Source organism: Orcinus orca, chromosome 8, assembly GCF_937001465.1.
Source record: "Orcinus orca chromosome 8, mOrcOrc1.1, whole genome shotgun sequence".
Classification (NCBI taxonomy): Eukaryota; Metazoa; Chordata; class Mammalia; order Artiodactyla; family Delphinidae; genus Orcinus; species Orcinus orca.
Genome location: NC_064566.1, coordinates 55,227,459 through 55,244,774, shown reverse-complemented (window position 1 = coordinate 55,244,774; position 17,316 = coordinate 55,227,459). Strand labels below are relative to the sequence as shown.

The 17,316-nt window shown below is 39.7% G+C and overlaps 1 protein-coding gene and 1 non-coding gene across 4 annotated transcripts in view; one reads left to right on the top strand and one right to left on the bottom strand.

Moving 5' to 3' along the window:
• The window catches only part of INTS4 (integrator complex subunit 4), a 112,484-nt gene that overhangs the window by 10,780 nt on the left and 84,388 nt on the right, over positions 1-17,316 (top strand). For 2 of the 3 annotated variants that reach the window (XM_033405800.2, XM_004279834.4), the window contains exons 3-4: positions 8,033-8,150; positions 14,127-14,233. In XM_033405800.2, coding sequence (XP_033261691.1) covers positions 8,033-8,150; positions 14,127-14,233 — 225 coding nt within the window. Of the gene's footprint in view, positions 1-8,031; positions 8,151-14,126; positions 14,234-17,316 lie in introns of those variants that run through there. The other variant, XM_049713610.1, reaches the window with a different exon arrangement.
• On the bottom strand, positions 4,026-4,132 carry LOC117196592 (U6 spliceosomal RNA). The gene has a single exon (XR_004476858.1). It is a non-coding gene; the product is annotated as a U6 spliceosomal RNA (small nuclear RNA).

Below are 17,316 nucleotides of genomic sequence, written 5' to 3'. Positions count from 1 at the left end.
AAAAATTTTTTTTACCATTTAAACTTGTACTAAATACAGATTTATTTGCTAAAAAAAACACTTCTTTCCTTCCTTCCTTCCTTCCTTCCTTCCTTCCTTCCTTCCTTCCTTCCTCTTTCCCTCCCTCCCTCTCTGTATGTATCTTTTTTTGTGGGACTTTTGCTCAAAATTCTGTGAGATTTATCTATATTATTAACTGTAGCTGTAGTTCATTCATTTTTACTACAGTATAAGACTTCGGGCTTCCCTGGTGGCACAGTGGTTGAGAGTCCGTCTGCCGATGCAGAGGACATGGGTTCGTGCCCCGGTCCGGGAGGATCCCACATGCCGTGGAGTGGCTGGGCCCATGAGCCATGGCCGCTGAGGCTGCGCGTCCGGAGCCTGGGCTGCGCGTCCGGAGCCTGTGCTCCGCAATGGGAGAGGGCACAACAGTGAGAGGCCCGCGTACCGCAAAAAAAAAGAAAAAAAAAAAAAAAAAGATTTCATTGTATGAGTATACCATAATTTATTTATTCATTCTATTATTGATGGACATTTAGACTGTTTCCAGGTTTTAGCTATTATAAGAAATATTGCCACAGACATTTTTATACAAGTCTCTTGGTGTGCATGGCTTGCATTTCTGTGTAGTATATACCCTGGAGTGGAATTACTGAGCCAACTGTTTTCCAAAGTGGTAATACCAGTTTACACTCGTATTAGCACTGTGTGAGAGTTCCAGTTGTTCCACATACTTTGCAATAGCTGCAATTGATTTTCTTCATTTTTTTTTTTTTAAATTTATTTATTTATTTATTTTTGACTGTGTTGGGTCTTCGTTTCTGCGCGAGGGCTCTCTCCAGTTGCGGCGAGCAGGGGCCACTCTTCATCGCGGTGCGCGGGCCTCTTACTATCGCGGCCTCTCTTGTTGCGGAGCACAGGCTCCAGACGCGCAGGCTCAGTAGTTGTGGCTCACGGGCCTAGTTGCTCCGCGGCATGTGGGATCCTCCCAGACCAGGGCTCGAACCCGTGTCCCCTGCATTGGCAGGCAGATTCTCAACCACTGTGCCACCAGGGAAGCCCGATTTTCTTCACTTTGACAATTCCTGTGGATGTGTAGTCACTGTGGCTTTAATTTGCATTTCTTAGATTACTATAAAGGGGAGCAACTTTAATACGTTTAACTGGATATTCTTTTGGGTAATACCTATGTATGTCTCTTGCCTGTTTTACAAATTTTTTTTTTTTCCCTTATTGCTTTGTGGGAATTCTTTATATTCTGGGTACAAGTTCTTTGGTTATACATGTTACAAATATCTTCTCCCTTTTTAGTCCCTTAATGTTGTATTTTGATGAAAATAAGTTCTTAATGTAACCCAATTTGACAGTCTTTTGAGTTATATTTTGTGCTTTTCTTGTCTGATTGATATAAGAAGGGTTTACCTACCCTGAGCTCATTAAGACATTTTGCTACATTATTATTAGAAGCTTATTATTTGTTTTTCATACATGGAATTGATTTGTGTGTGTGATGCTTTGGTGTATGGAAGTGCAAATGTCCCAGCACCATTTACTGAAAAGAATGTCCTTTCCCCATTGTTTTTTTTTTTTTTTTGCGGTACGCGGGCCTCTCACTGCTGTGGCCTCTCCCGTTGCGGAGCACAGGCTCCGGACGCGCAGGCTCAGCGGCCATGGCTCACGGGCCCAGCCGCTCCGCGGCATGTGGGATCTTCCCGGACCGAGGCACGAACCCATGTCCCCTGCATCGGCAGGCGGACTCTCAACCACTGTGCCACCAGGGAAGCCCTCCCCATTGTTTTGCAGTACCACCTTTCTGGTAAATTAAGTGTCTGTATATGGGTGGGTATGTTTCAGGGCTGTCTCTTCTACTGTTCTGTTTGTCTATTCTTATGCCAATACCATGCTGTCTTAGCATAACATTATAATAAATCTTGACATCTGGTAGGACAACTTCTCCCACCTTCCTCTTCTTTAAGAATATATTAATTGTTCTTGGTCTTTTAATTTCTTTATAAATTTTGAGCTGGACCAGGGCTCGAACCCGTGTCCCCTGCATTGGCAGGCGGATTCTTAACCACTGCACCACCAGGAAAGTCCTTTTGTACTTCTTTTTGTTAGTTATTCCTAGGTAGTTAATATTTTGTTATTGTAAATGATATGTTTAAAAAATTTTATTTTCTAATAGTACAGAATGGATATTCAGAAATGCAATTGATTTTTGCTTATTAAATCCTATATCTAACAACCTTGCTAAGCTCATTTAACAATTTTAATAAATTATGTGTAGATTTTGGATTCTTTACAAATAATCATATCAGCATATAACGGCTTTGTTTGATATTAATATTATGATACCAACTATCTCTTGATTAAAGTTTACATGGTATACCTATTTCTACTTTTTATTTTCATCTTTTTTATAACATTTTATTTTATTACCCATGTAAAAAACATGTAGTTAGTTTTTTAAAAATTTCACTTGACAGTGTTTGTTTTTCAATTGGAGCATTTAGTTCATTACATTTAATGTGTTTATTGATATATGCCGGTTTAAATCTACCCTCTTATTAAATGCCTTCTATTTGTCTTACCTGCTCAGTGTTCTTTTCTTTTCTCTCATTTCTTGCCATCTTTTGCATTGACTCTTTTAAAAAAATTCTCTCCTCCACCCCTTTTTTATTAGCTTGGGAGTTATACATTCTTTTACACTTCTTTTACTGGTTATAACCTAGCTATTACATGAATTCTTGACTGATCAAAGTCAAGTGTTAAATGGTACAGTTTCTATTTTGAACAATGTGAGGACTTTAACTTCATTTATCCGCCTTCCTGACTTACATGTGTGAATGAAGTTTTATGTTTTAATTCTCCATTTTTCACTCTGGAAGACATTGTTATTTTCTACAGGCAATATTCATTTAAGTTTACCTGTGTATTTATCATTTACCCACATGTATTTATCATTGCTTTTCTTTCCTTCTTGTATCTGTGACTGTTTATTCATCTGGGATTATTTTCCTTTTGGCTGATGAATACCCTCTGATATTTCCATTTATTGTGACTTTACTGGTGGCACTCAGTGACAAATTCTTTGTGTTTGTATGTATGGAAAAGTTTTAAGTTTTATGTCCATTCTTTTTTTTTTGGCCATGCTGCATGGTTTGTGGGATCTTAGTTCCCCAACCAGCCACTGAACCTGGGCCACAGCAGTGAAAGTGCTGAGTCCTAACCACTGAGCTGCCAGGGAATTCCCTTTACGTTCCTTCTTTATTTTATTTTATTTTATTTATTTTTGGCTGCTTTGGGTCTTTGTTGCTGTGCATAGGTTTTTCTCTAGTTGCGGCAAGTGGGGGCTACTCTTCGTTGCGGTGCGTGGGCCTCTTATTGCGGTGGCTTCTCTTGTTGTGGAACACGGGCTCTAGGTGCTCGGGCTTCAGTAGTTGTGGCTCACAGGCTCTAGAGCACAGGCTCAGTAGTTGTGGTGCACGGGCTTAGTTGCTCTATGGCATGTGGGATCTTCCTGGACCAGGGCTTGAACCAGTGTCCCCTGCATTGGCAGGTGGATTCTTAATTACTGTGTCACCAGGGAAGCCCCTACCTCCCTTCTTGAACGATGGTTTTGCTGTGTGTAGAATTTAGGTTGGCTGTTTTTCTTTATTTGTTTGTTTGTTTTTAGTATTTTAAATATATCATTGTATTGTTTCCTTTGAGAAGTCACACACATATGTTTTTCTTTTTTGGCATCTGTAATACCATTCTAGTTTTCCTTAGCGGGAAGGTTGTTCTGTATTATCTAGCCTGCCCCTAACGTAAGTGGGAGTCTTGGCATTGCCTTTTGCTGGACTATAGCGGTATACTGTTTTTTTTTTTTTTCGCGTATTAAGTTTTATTTAATTTATTAAAAGAATGAATGGAAAGATGAATAATTCTTTGGAACCATTCAAATTCTTTTGCTGTTCTATAATTTTTTAAATCAAATACTCCTTTTTTTATTTTTCGCTGCTCAAAGGATTAAATTTTTTTTCAGAAATATGGAATGCTTCATGAATTTGTATGTCATCCTTGCATGGGAGCCATGCAAATTTTCTCTCTGTTGTCCCAGTTTTAGTATATGTGCTGCCAAAGCAAGCACCGCAATTACTCTTAATTTGTCTCTGGCTACTTTTGCCCCTTCCAATCCAATCATTATATTGAGGCTGGTTTGGTATTTCAGAAAGTTGAATCTGTTTATGTCACTCTCCTCATTATAGTTATTCAAAGGATTTTTATTGTTCTTAGGACAAAGACTATTCATTTGTTTATTCAACAGTTAACAAATATGTATTGAATTCTGCTACATTCAGGGCACTATCAGAGGCACTTGCCATAATTCTCAAAAAGTTGTGGCACCTGCTTGCCTCTGTAGCCGCATTTCATGGTAGTCTACATTTTAGCCACATTGCCCCCTTTTTCAGTTCTGGAAGCTGTGGTGTTCTTTCATGACTGAGAGCATTCATTTATTCTTTTCTCTCTGCCTCAAATTAAAGTCCGTGTTTGTTATATGCTTTCATAGAACTCTTTATTTTTCCTTTACAGTACAACTTTGTAATTATGTATTTGGACATTACTTGACAATTGTCTGCCTTGCCCATTAAAACTTAAAGTTCCATGAGGGCAGTGTATCCCCATGGCCAAACACAGTGGCTCCTTGTAAGTACTCAGGAAATCCTGTTGAACAGATGATGGATGAATTATTTAATTCACCGAGTGAATTAAGTAGGACACGTGGCTTTTCCTTTTCCTATACTCTTCCCTTTATTTTTATCAGAATGTACGAAGTGCTTTCTGGGCATTCTGCTTGTCACTTTAGCAGCTCACAGGTTGGTTGGGGAAACAGACACAATCACATAATACACTATGATAATTACAGTGCACTGGTGAGGGGCATGATAAAGGGTTGCACCAGGCTGCTTGGGTGGTCCAAGGGGAAGGGCACTCTTGTCCAGTTCAGGCATCAGAGACAAACTTCCTGGGGTTGCTGACACCTGAGGGGCAGGAGGGAGTGGCTGTGGGAGGCAGGGAGAGCAATTTAGGCAGAGGAGCAATCTGAGCAGAAGTACAGAAACTTGAAGCCTCATGGCATCAAGCTTGGTGGGGAATTGTGGGAGCTGATGTACGGGACAGTCTTGGCAGGCCGTTGTGTCATGCTCAGCAGCTCAGGCTTCTTTCCATAGGAAACTGGAAGCTTTTGAAGGGTTATGAATGTTTGTGCGGAGTTTTAAATTTAACATTCTTTTAAAAACCCCAAACTGTAGCATTTATTGTAACAAATTCAAGCAGTATAGAAGTGTATAAAATAAAGAATGAGACTTGCCTCTGCAAATAAAAAAGTTAGAAAACAAAATACACTCTCCAGAGATTACTCTGGAGAGAATCACTATAACAGATATGTATGTATTCTTAAATGCAGCATTTTAGAATCTTCCATATTCTGGGTTTGCAACATTCTTCTGCCTGGAATGCTGCTTCCCTAAAACTTCCTATTGCTCTCTGTCTCACTCAGTTAAGTGTCCGTTCAAAAGTCATATCCGTAGAGTGGACTTCCCTCACTGTCCTGTCTATAACAGCCTCTCCACAGTATTCTTTAACCTCTTACACACGTCGTTTTTCTTCAGAATGCTTACCATCTGAAATTACATATTTTCTTTTGCCAGTCTTTATTTTTAAATTTTTTATTCTTTTTGGCCGAGCCACACGGCTTGCACGATCATAGTTCCCCGACCAGGGATTGAACCTGGGCCCATGGCAGTGAAAGCACCAAGTCCTAACCACTGGACCACCAGAGGATTCCCTCTTTCGCCAGTCTTATCCACTTGAATATAAGCGCTGTGAGAGCAGGGATTGCTTCTGTTTTATTCACTGTTGTATCCCCAGCAGCTAGAATGATGCTCGGCACATAGTAGGTACTCCTTGAATGTTTGTTGAATGAGTAAATTAATTTGCATTTTAGATAGAATAAGTACTTTCATGTGATTTTTCTAAAAAGTTAACTTTTTTTTTTTGTAAATTTACAAACATACACAAAAGGAGAGAAAATAATATGAGCTTTCCAGTGTTCCTCATCCAGCTTCAACAATTATCAACATTTTGCTCTTCTTGTTTGGTGCATTCCCCTACTTTTTTGGGGGTGGGGCAAATCCCAGGCAACATATCATTTTACCTATAAACACTTAATTATCTGTGTTTAACAAATTAGGACTTTTTTTAGGACTTAAAAAAAATGACACTTAACAATAATCCTTAATAGTGTATAACACCTAGTCCATGTTCAGCTTTCACTGATTGTCTTAAAGTCTTTTTACAGTTGGTTTGTTTGAGCAGGATTCACATGTTGCATTTCGTTAGTTTAGCTGTCCTTTTCAGTTTCTTTTAATCTATAGCATTCCCTCCCCCCACCACCTTTTCTTTCCCATGATATTTATTGTTTAAAAACCAGGCATTTTACCCTGTGGAATTTCCCATATTCTGGGCTTGGTGATTGCATCCTTATTTTTCACGTGTTTTTTATTTGCTCTTTATGGTACCTATCGGAGTACCATATTCATAGGGATTCAGTTCAGGTTTTATTACCCTCCACATGAAAGGACTGATGATCATAGAGGAAGGAAGGAAGGGCATTAATATTTGATTGCCTTCTGTATGCCCATTTCTGTGTGAGTTGTTTTCCTCTCAGTAGCTGTTTGAGGTTGTTAATAGCCCCATTTCACAGATGAGGCTTAGGAAGTTAATTAGCCTGTTCAAGACATATAGCTATTACATAGTGAGTCCAGGTTTCATACCTCAATCTGGCCAATTTCAAAGCCCTTTCTCCTTCTGCTGCACTCCACAGCTTAAGTTCCCAAGAAAATGACTTTCCCAAGGTTGAACATATGGTAAGTGGTGTGCCAGGATTCAGGGTCTTCTGACTGCGTATCTTTTGTCCCTTCTCCTGCTTCAGGCCTTCTTGTTGTGCCCAGTTACCTCCTTAGAAACTGGGGTCACATCTAGAAGGCACTTCATCTTTTGAGCATACATTTAAGTAATTTTGTCCTTGGGACAGAAATGCTTGCTTAATCTTAGCGTTGGCAAGGTACTTTTTTTTTTTTCATTTTACCTATGTTTATTGAACATCTGTCTACTTAGTGCCAGATATTGTGCTACATACTTGTGATATGGTGATGAACAAAAAGACATGTTCCTTTCGGTCTTTGGGGAAAATTTCTCACCATAGGAATCTTGGTGCAAATTAGAGACCACCTCCCGATATTGAAGCTAACTCATGTCTTAGTCTCTCTTGCCCTGGGCCCCAGACCCAGGACCTAGACCCAGACAATGATTCACCTGCCCCAGACTTTTCTTTAAAATATTTATTTATTTATTTATTTGGCTGCGCCGGGTCTTACTTGTGGCACGCAGGATCTTTGTTGCTGCATGCAGGATTTTTAGTTGTGTCATGTGGGATCTAGTTCCCTGTCCAGGGATTGAACCCGGGCCCCCTGCATTGGGAGCACAGTCTTAACCACTGGACCACCTGGGAAATCCCATCACCTGCCCCAGACTTCTGATCAGGATCTGGTGATCCAAAAAAACACAGGTAGAACGAAAACTTCTTTCTGGTGATAGCAGTAGTAGCTGCAGCACCCAATTTCTGGGACTCCAAAAACAGTGGTGCTGACAGCAATGTTGAGTGCCCAGTGCTGGCAGTGTTGGTGGTCCAAGTTGCTGCAACTCATGTCTAATGTTACTGCAAAGTGGAGGAAAGTTACTTTTAATCCCAAAAGCACACATCTCCTTAGAAGTTAATGACATCAGGAAGGCATAAAATATTCCCATTCACTTTGCAGTATTTAGGTGTAACATACAGATTGAGAAAAACTTTCTGCCCCCAAAGCATATAAAGTTAATTTTTCAGAAATAAAGCTTAAGAAATACTTGTTGACTCTGTTTTGGGATATTAGTTTCCCATGTTCCTGAGAGTAGAGCATCAATGTAACAATAGCTTCTTTTGTTTCAGGAGAATGATCCATCTGTGAGACTGAAAATTGCATCATTGTTGGGTTTACTGTCAAAGACAGCAGGATTTTCACCAGACTGCATTATGGATGATGCCATTAACATCCTGCAGAATGAAAGTAAGTTGCAATTTAAAAGCTATATAGGGAATTCCCTGGCTGTCCTGTGGTTAGGACTGAGCTGCCATTGCAGGGGGCACGGGTTTGATCCCTGGTTGGGGAACTAAGACCCCATATGCTGCAGGCCTGGCCAGAAAAAAAGAAAAAGCTGTATAATTAGATCAGAAATCTTTAGTTCCTTTTGTATACAATGTAGAACAAAATTTTGTTGTGTTGGTGGTTATTGAAAAGGAATTTGAGGGTGATTCAATAAAACCATGTACATATATTTACACTAGAGTTAAAATACAGGTTTGTCTCTTAATAGCTATCATTTATTGATCTCTACTAAGTGCCATATACTTAAGATAGTTTACATATGACATAAGATAGATACTATTGTCCCTGTTTTATAGGCTGGGAAACTGAAGCTCAGAGAAGTTAACTAACTTGTTCAAGGTTACATAGTATGTGACAGAGTTGATGTTTTGTTGACTGTGCCTACTAACTCAGAAACTGCCCTGGTGCTGCCCTGGTCATGGGGTCCCCCACAGTTTACTTCCTATAAAGGCAACATCTCCCAAGTTTCATATGTTGTTGCCTTTTCTGTTTGTTCCTTGTTGATGCCCACTAAAATTATTCTCAGTGTTTAAGGTGAAAAGGAAAACTATTTTACCTTAAAATTTTTTTTCTTTGATTATCTAGTTTTATTTATGTACAAGATTTTCTTATAGGGTTAGTGCCTCATTGCCTTGATATTTATTCTAAAATTAAATAAAATGAAATCCTTTGTGGCTGTTCCTGAAAGTACTATAGTTTTGTTTGAATTGTTTGTAGTTTCAAAAAATAGTTTTATTTCATTTTAGGATATACATATTTAAACAAATATGATTATTTAAATATTGGACAACATTTAGTCTATCAACTTGAGGTTATGAGAGTAATAAAGGTCCAGTGAACTCAAGAGACAATCTAAATTCACTTACTGTACAACTATTTAATGATAACAAATATCTTATATAAGTAGCCCATGGGTTGAAGTTGAGAATTTTTTATTTTGTTAGAAGGAACTTTAAATTTTACCTGTATTGAATTTTGACCCAAGACTTTTAATTCACAGGAAACAATCAAAATATATTTAAAAAAATTTTTTGGCATTTATTGAAATGCCAATGTAATGACATTAGGGAGAAATTTAAAAAGTATTCCTACTACTACCATAAAACAATTTGATGGGGGCGGAGTCAAGATGGCAGAGTAGGAGGACGCTGAGTTCGCATCTCTGCGCAGCTAGGGCACCTACCAGGCACTGGTGGGGGACCACAGACATCGAAGGGGATGGTAGGAACCACTGAGTGACTGGGTAGGGGGAGTGTGACATGTCGGGGAGTGAGGGGCAAGGAGAAGTGGAGGTGGGATGGGACCGGCGCCCCTGAGGGGCGGCTGGGGGAGGGGAGGGGTTCCCAGACCAGGTGGGGCCCACCCATGGTTAGCGGATCAACAGGGACAGGGGAGACCCTCGGGAGAGGGGAGGAATGGAAGGGAGCACAGCCAGCATTTCCCTGCCCACTTGGGCCCGTGGGGAGCCTGCTGAGGTCCTGGGCCTAATCCTCTGCCCTTGGAGGTCCAGCAGTGCTGAACCTAAGCTCCGTCCACACACCCTCACCCAGGGCCTTACCTCTGAACTCTAAACTCTGCACACCAAGGCCCCCCTCAGGCCGTGCTGCCTTTCCCCACAGGTGCTATGCCTAGGTTCCCCCACACTAAACCCCACCCCCGCCTAAGTTCTGCCCCTGCCTAAGCTCTGCCCCCGCAGCCAAGGGTCTTTTTTAATTTTTTAAATTTTTTTAGGTTGTGTTTCTGTTTTACCTTGTTGTTGTTGATTCATTTATATTTTGATTTTTCTAATTTTATTTTATTCTTTATAGTTTGTTATTCAGCTCCTTTTGGCTTGTTCCCTTTTTTTTTTTTCTGTTGTGGTTCTGTTTTACCTTGTTGTAGTTGTTTCACTTATATTTTTATTTTTCCTAATACATTTTTTGTTTTTTCTAATTTTATTTTATTTTTTATTTCTGTTATTGTACTGCTCCTTTTTTTTTTTTTTTTTTTTTTTGCGTTACACGGGCCTCTCACTGTTGTGGCCTCCCCCGTTGTGGAGCACAGGCTCTGGACGCGCAGGCTCAGTGGCCATGGCTCATGGGCCTAGCTGCTCCGCGGCATGTGGGATCTTCCCGGACCGGGGCACAAACCTGTGTCCCCTGCATCGGCAGGTGGACTCTCAACCACTGCGCCACCAGGGAAGCCCCTGTACTGCTCCTTTGTGTGTGTGTGTGTGTGTGTGTGTGTGTTTCTATTGCTATGCTGCGTGGCTTGCAGTATCTTGGTTCCCAGACTGGGGGTTGGGGCTGAGCTCCTTGGTGGGAGTGCCGAGTCCAAACTGCTAGACTGGGCTTCCCTGGTGGCACAGTGGTTGGGAGTCTGCCCGCCGATGCAGGGGACATGGGTTCGTGCCCTGGTCCGGGAAGATCCCACATGCCGCAGAGTGGCTGGGCCCGTGAGCCATGGCCGCTGAGCCTGCACGTCCGGAGCCTGTGCTCCGCAGCTGGAGAGGCCACAACAGTGAGAGGCCCGCGTAAAAAAAAAAAAACAAAAAAAAACAAACTGATAGACTAATAGAGTACCTCAGACCCCAGGGAATATTAATTGGAGTGAGGTCTCCCGGAGGTCCTTACCTCAGCACCAAGACCCGGCTCTACCCAACTGCCTGCAAACTCTAGTGCTGGACGCCTTAGGCCAAACAGCCATTAAGGCAGGAATACAGCCCCATACATCAGAAAAAATGAGACGACAGAAAAATATGTTACAGACGAAGGAGCAAGGTAAAAACCTACAAAATCAAATAAATGAAGTGTTAATAGGCAACCTACCTGAAAAAGAATTCAGAGTAATGATAGTGAAGGTCCAAAATCTCGGAAATAGAATGGAGGCTCGGATTGAGAAAATACAAGAAATGTTTAACAAAGACCTAGAAGGACTAAAGAACAAACAAACAATGATGAACAGCACAATAACTGAGATGAAAAATGCACTAGAAGGAATCAATAGTAGAATAACTGAGGCAGAACATTAAGTAAGTGAGCTGGAAGATTGAATGGTGGGAATAACTGCAGAGGAACAGAATAAAGAATAGAGTCAGCTGGTAGGCTCCACTCTAAGATGATCCTTTATGTCTTTGGAGGACTGTTAAATATTAGTGTTTTTTGCTGTTTTTCTGTGGCACCCATCAGCTTTTGACTCTCCTGCTAGGAAGACAGAGAAATGCCTGGCTGCTATGTGTTTTTTTTTAGCCAAAGCAACTGAAGGGAGCTAGGGAGAGGGAGGGAGTCTCATTTTCAATATGTTGATTATCTCTTAATCTTCTCTTCTTCATTATATTTCCTCCCTGTCCTCACCTAGTATTCCCCAAATTAGATCCTTTCTGTCCTAATTTTTATAGAGAACAAACCTCCTATTTCAGTGGTCATTTGGTTATAGGGAAGGAGGCAGGGGTCCAACTACTTCTTATAGCCGCTTCAAACAAATCCCTGCCTCATCCCTGTTTTGGGTTGTGTTTTGGTTGTCTTTTTATTTATTTATTTTTTTTGTGGTACGTGGGCCTCTCACTGTTGTGGCCTCTCCTGTTGCGGAGCACAGGCTCTGGGCGCACAGGCCCAGCAGCCATGGCTCACGGGCCCAGCCACTCCATGGCACGTGGGACCCTCCCGGACCGGGGCACGAACAGGGCAGTTCCCTGCATCGGCAGGCAGACTCTCAACCACTGTGCCACCAGGGAAGCCCTGGTTGTCTTTTTTAAAATCTACAATTCCTGAATCTTTCTGGGCGTATGGCTAGAATTTATTTGCTCTGTCACAACACCCTCCTCAGTAGGCATTTAGTATTAGATTTCTCAGTTTTGCCATAGACTATTTTTTTTGATTTTATTTATTTATTTATTGGCATACTAAGTATTTTTTTTAACATCTTTATTGGAATATAATTGCTTTACAATGGTGTGTTAGTTTCTGCTTTATAACGAAGTGAATCAGCCATATATATATATATATATATCTCCCCATATCTCCTCCCTCTTGTGCCTCCCTCCCACCCTCCGTATCCCACCCCTCTAGGTGGTCACAAAGCACCGAGCTGCCATAGACTTTTTAACTGCTTTCCATCTCTGAAAAATGTGTTGACTTTTCTCATCTGCTTACCTTTCCTCTCCTGTTTTCTTTGTCCTTGTAAGTTTATACCTTTTAAATTTCTTTACGCTTATATGTTAATGAGGTTTTAGGAAAGAATTAGTGATAAACAGATGTGTTCAATCTATTGTGTTTTACTGGAAGTCTTAGTAAGAGATGATTTAACCAGTGTTTTCTGAGCTTTGGTCATTTATATATCATACCATTTTTGACATAATTTGTTTCACATCTATATTATGGTTTACTTAATGTTTTTAAGTGGACAATTATTTTTTAGTTGAATAAAATTAATTTAAAGAGACTATATTAGTAAAGATAAAAGAAAATTAATGTCATCAACATAATAACTGCAATTTTTATTTTGTTCATTAAAATATGTACAAGCATACCTCTGAGATATTGCAGGTTCTGTTCCAGACCACCACAGTATTGTGAATATCACAATAAAGCAAGTCACACAAGTTTTTTGATTTCCCAGTGCAGATAAAAGTAATGTCTACACTATACTGTAGTCGATTAAGTGTGCAATAGCATTATGTCTAAAAAGAATGTACTACCTTAATACTGTATTGCTAAAAAATGTTAACCATAATCTGAGCCTTTAGTGAGTCATTATCTTTTTGTAATAGTAATATCAAAGATCATTGATCACAAATCACCATAACAAATATAATAATGAAAGTTTGAAGTATTTCAAGAATTACCAAAAGGTGACAGAGACATGAAGTGAGCAGTGCTGTTGAAAATGGCTCTGAGAGACTTGTTTGTTGCAGGGTTGAGACAAACCTTCAATTTGTAAAAAATGTAGTACAGTATCTGCAAAGTGCAATAAAGTGAAGCATAGTGAAACAAGGTATGCCTGTACAAGGTTATTAATATAAAAATGATTTTCCTAATGCCACCTAAATCCTCTTGTATACCACTAACACTACCATACCATAAGAGCCGTATTTTGGAACAAAGAAGAGAATTTAGACAAAGAAGAGAATCTGGCTAAGGTGATTGATAGTGATTCACTTAGAATTGGCTGTTTGCCCATTTATTAAGCATCTGTTGGGCATATAATTAGTCGCGCTAGATTCTGAGAATACAAAGGTGAATAAAACACAGTCCTTGCCCTTAAGGATCTTTCAGTCTCCTGGTTTTGTCTGATATACAAATAAATAAGTATCGTAAAGTGTTACAGCTGATTCAGTGGAAGCATGAGGAAGAAATGGTTAATTTTTTTAGGGGAAGAAGGAAAAGTACCATACAGGAGGTGACACTTCAGGATTAGTAGGTGCTCCCTGGGGAGTAGGGTTGAAAATGGAGTTGGATGTAGATGAAGGCATTCTAGGTAGGGAAGTTGGCCTGAGCAAATTATAAGTAATTGCGGAAAAGGGTGCTAGAGGAGACCTTAAATAGATGAGGCTAGAAAAGTAGGGAGGGCTAGACATCATGGCAGGACTGGTATGTATGTATGTATGTATATATGTATGTATGTATGCATGCCCTACTAAGGAATTTAGACTTTATCTTGAAGGCAATGAAAAGCCCTTGAATTAGTCAAGCACTAAACATTTTTGGAGCACTATGTGCCATCCTGTGGAGGACTCAAATTTTTAGACATGATCCCTTTAGGAATTTAGTTGAAGGGAATTAGGGATCAAATAGTAGAACCCAGCTGACAAAAATCTACATTCTTTACCCAAGTAAATTTAGTTTCTATAGTGATCTCCTTTTGAAATTCTAAAACCCAACTTTCCATCTTCCTTTCTAGAGTCTCATCAAGTCGTAGCTCAGCTGTTGGACACTTTGCTTGCAATTGGCACTAAACTCCCAGACAATCAAGCTATCCAGATGCGATTAGTTGATGTAGCCTGCAAGGTAAGAATATAATTGTTAGACATAGGGTTGCATCTTTCTTGAACAGTTTTGCATTATCTGGAGAGGTGATATGAGCTGTAAGATCTGCTTACCTCCATCCTAAATCTATAACTGAGAATTGCCAAGGACTCTTAATGGTTTTAAGAGCTGCCTCATTTTTTTGTTTCTTGATGTTGGATTAGGAATAAAGTTGGGTAACTTGTTATAAAATGAGCTTCCTCATCCTCCCAAAAGAAATGAAAATAATCATAGGAACTACCATGTATCCTGTACCTAATACATGCACTCTGCTTATTACAGTACTGTGTACCCAGTTATTCATTTGTTCCTCATAGTCCTTTAGGGAAGTGCTATTATACCTCTTTTACTAAGGTGGGAATTGAGGTTGGAGAAGTTTAGTTTCCCCAAGTTTTCGCAGTTAGAAAGTTGCAGAACCAGGGCATAAACTCCTTTTTCTGATTCCAAAGTCTATATTCTTTTTATGATACTTTGTTGCCTCAGTAAACAGACCAACTAGACACAAGTGTTTTCGGAAATTTTTTTTGTTTCTCTGATTATAAAAAATTGTATGTACATTAGTTGTGCCTTTTTTTTTTTTTTTTTGCGGTACGCGGGCCTCTCACTGTTGTGGCCCCTCCCGTTGCGGAGCACAGGCTCCGGACGCGCAAGCTCAGTGGCCATGGCTCACGGGCCTAGCTGCTTCGCGGCATGTGGGATCTTCCCAGACCGGGGCACGAACCCGCATCCCCTGCATCAGCAGGCGGACACTCACCCACTGCGCCACCAGGGAAGCCCAGTTGTGCCTTTGGACTTAATTTGGAGCTTTTTATTAGCTGTCTTTTGTGCATAACACCAGTTCCTAAACTTTGTAGAATTGACTACTTTTTTGTTGTTGTTGCTAACATCTTTATTGGAGTACAATTGCTTTACATTGTTGTGTTAGTTTCTGCTGTATAGCAAAGTGAATCAGCTATACGCATACATATATCCTCATATCCCCTCCCTCTTGCGTCTCCCTCCCACCCTCCCTATCCCACCCCTCTAGGTGGTCACAGAGCACTGAGCTGCTCTCCTTGTGCTATGTGGCTCCTTCCCACTAGCTATCTGTTTTACATTTGGTAGTGTATATATGTCCATGCCACTCTCTCATTTCATCCCAGCTTACCCTTCCCCCTCCCCTTGTCCTCAAGTCCATTCTTGTTTGTAGATTTTTTTGATGATGGCCATTCTGACTGGTGTGAGATGATACCTCATTGTAGTTTTGATTTGCATTTCTCTAATGATTAATGATGTTGAGCATCCTTTCATTTGTTTGTTGGCACTCTGTGTATCTTCTTTGGAGAAATGTCTGTTTAGGTCTTCTGCCCATTTTTGGATTGGGTTGTTTGTTTTTTTGATATTGAGCTGCATGAGTGCTTGTATATTTTGGAGAGTAATCCTTTGTCAGTTGCTTCGTTTGCAAATATTTTCTCCCATTCTGAGGGTTGTCTTTTTATCTTGCTTATGGTTTCCTTTGCTGTGCAAAAGCTTTAAAGTTTCATTAGGTCCCAGTTGTTTATTTTTGTTTTTATTTCCATTTCTCTAGGAGGTGGTTCAAAAAGGATCTTGCTGTGATTTATGTCAAAGAGTGTTCTGACAATTGGCTTTAGTTTTAATCTTTTTGGTAAATTTATTTTGAGAATATAAGGGGACATATGTTTGAATTGTGGAAGGGTTATATTCATGGAATTAGAAAGCCATTTCTGAACCCCAGGAAAGAGTATTTCATTTATCTTAATAAACAATGACAACAATAAACAAACCCAGAACACTTTGAGAAGTACAGTATTAAAAGCTTAAGTGGAAAAAACTAGGGATTATGTGTTTGAGAGAGTAAGTGTATCTCCCATGTGAGAGTATATATATATCTGGGAGGTTTTGCTTGTGAGAGAGGTGTTGTACTCAGTGGATTGTTCTGCTAGAAGTAACAGTTTCTTAAATTTGTTTTGAATAAACCTTTTATTATAAAAATTTATTCTCATGGAACTTTGGAAAGATACTAAAAAGTATAAAGAAAGAACTACACTCAACCATTATAAAGGCAACCATTATTATTGGTCTTTTGATGTATGCTTTCTGAATTTTTTTTCTGTATACAGATTCATTGCTTTTTTTTTTCTTTTTTTGTGGTATGCGAGCCCCTTGCTGTTGTGGCCTCTCCCGTCGCGGAGCACAGGCTCCGCGGCCATGGCTCACGGGCCCAGCCGCTCTGCGGCATGTGGGATCCTCCCGGACCAGGGCACAAACCCGTGTCTCCTGCATTGGCAGGCAGACTGTCAACCACTGCGCCACCAGGGAAGCCCGATTGCTTTTCTTTTTACACATGTAGCTGTAATCATATTCTATGTTCAATTTTGCTTTTTCACTAACGTAACAAAAGTATTTTCCTTATATTGTAAATGTTTTATAAATATTTTTAATGGTTGCATGGTATTTTGTCCAGTAATTAAACCATAGTTTGTCCTAACTATTCTCCTATTATTGGACATTTATATTGTAGCCATTTTTTAAAATTGTAAATAATAGTACAGTGAATGTGATTAATCTAAAGTATTTTCTGTATTTAGGGTTATTTCCTAAACACAGATTGTTAGAGTAGAATTACTAGATGAAAGCATTTAGAGTTTTTTGTAAGGCTTTTGATACTTTTGCCAAATTGTTTTCCAAAGTATTCCAGTTTATATGCCCATCAACAGTATATGAGAGTGCCTAATTTCACCTGTTTTTCTAACATTGGATATTAAACAAGAGATTAAGATTTAAACAAGCGATAAACCTGTTAATTTGGTAGGAGGAAAATGGAGTTTCATTTTTTTAAATTTCCTTTTTAAAAGATTACTAGTGAGACCTCATATTTGTTCTTCATTTGCCTCTCTTGAGAATGAGCTTTTCATGTTTTCCAGCTTCTCATATGGAGTTTTTGTGCATTTCTTCACCATTTGTAATAGGGTAAAAATTTGAACTACCTGGAAATGGCATATCTGTCACAAGTTTTTGCAAATTTGCATAAATGAAGACTATGATTCATAGCTACAGTTACTGTT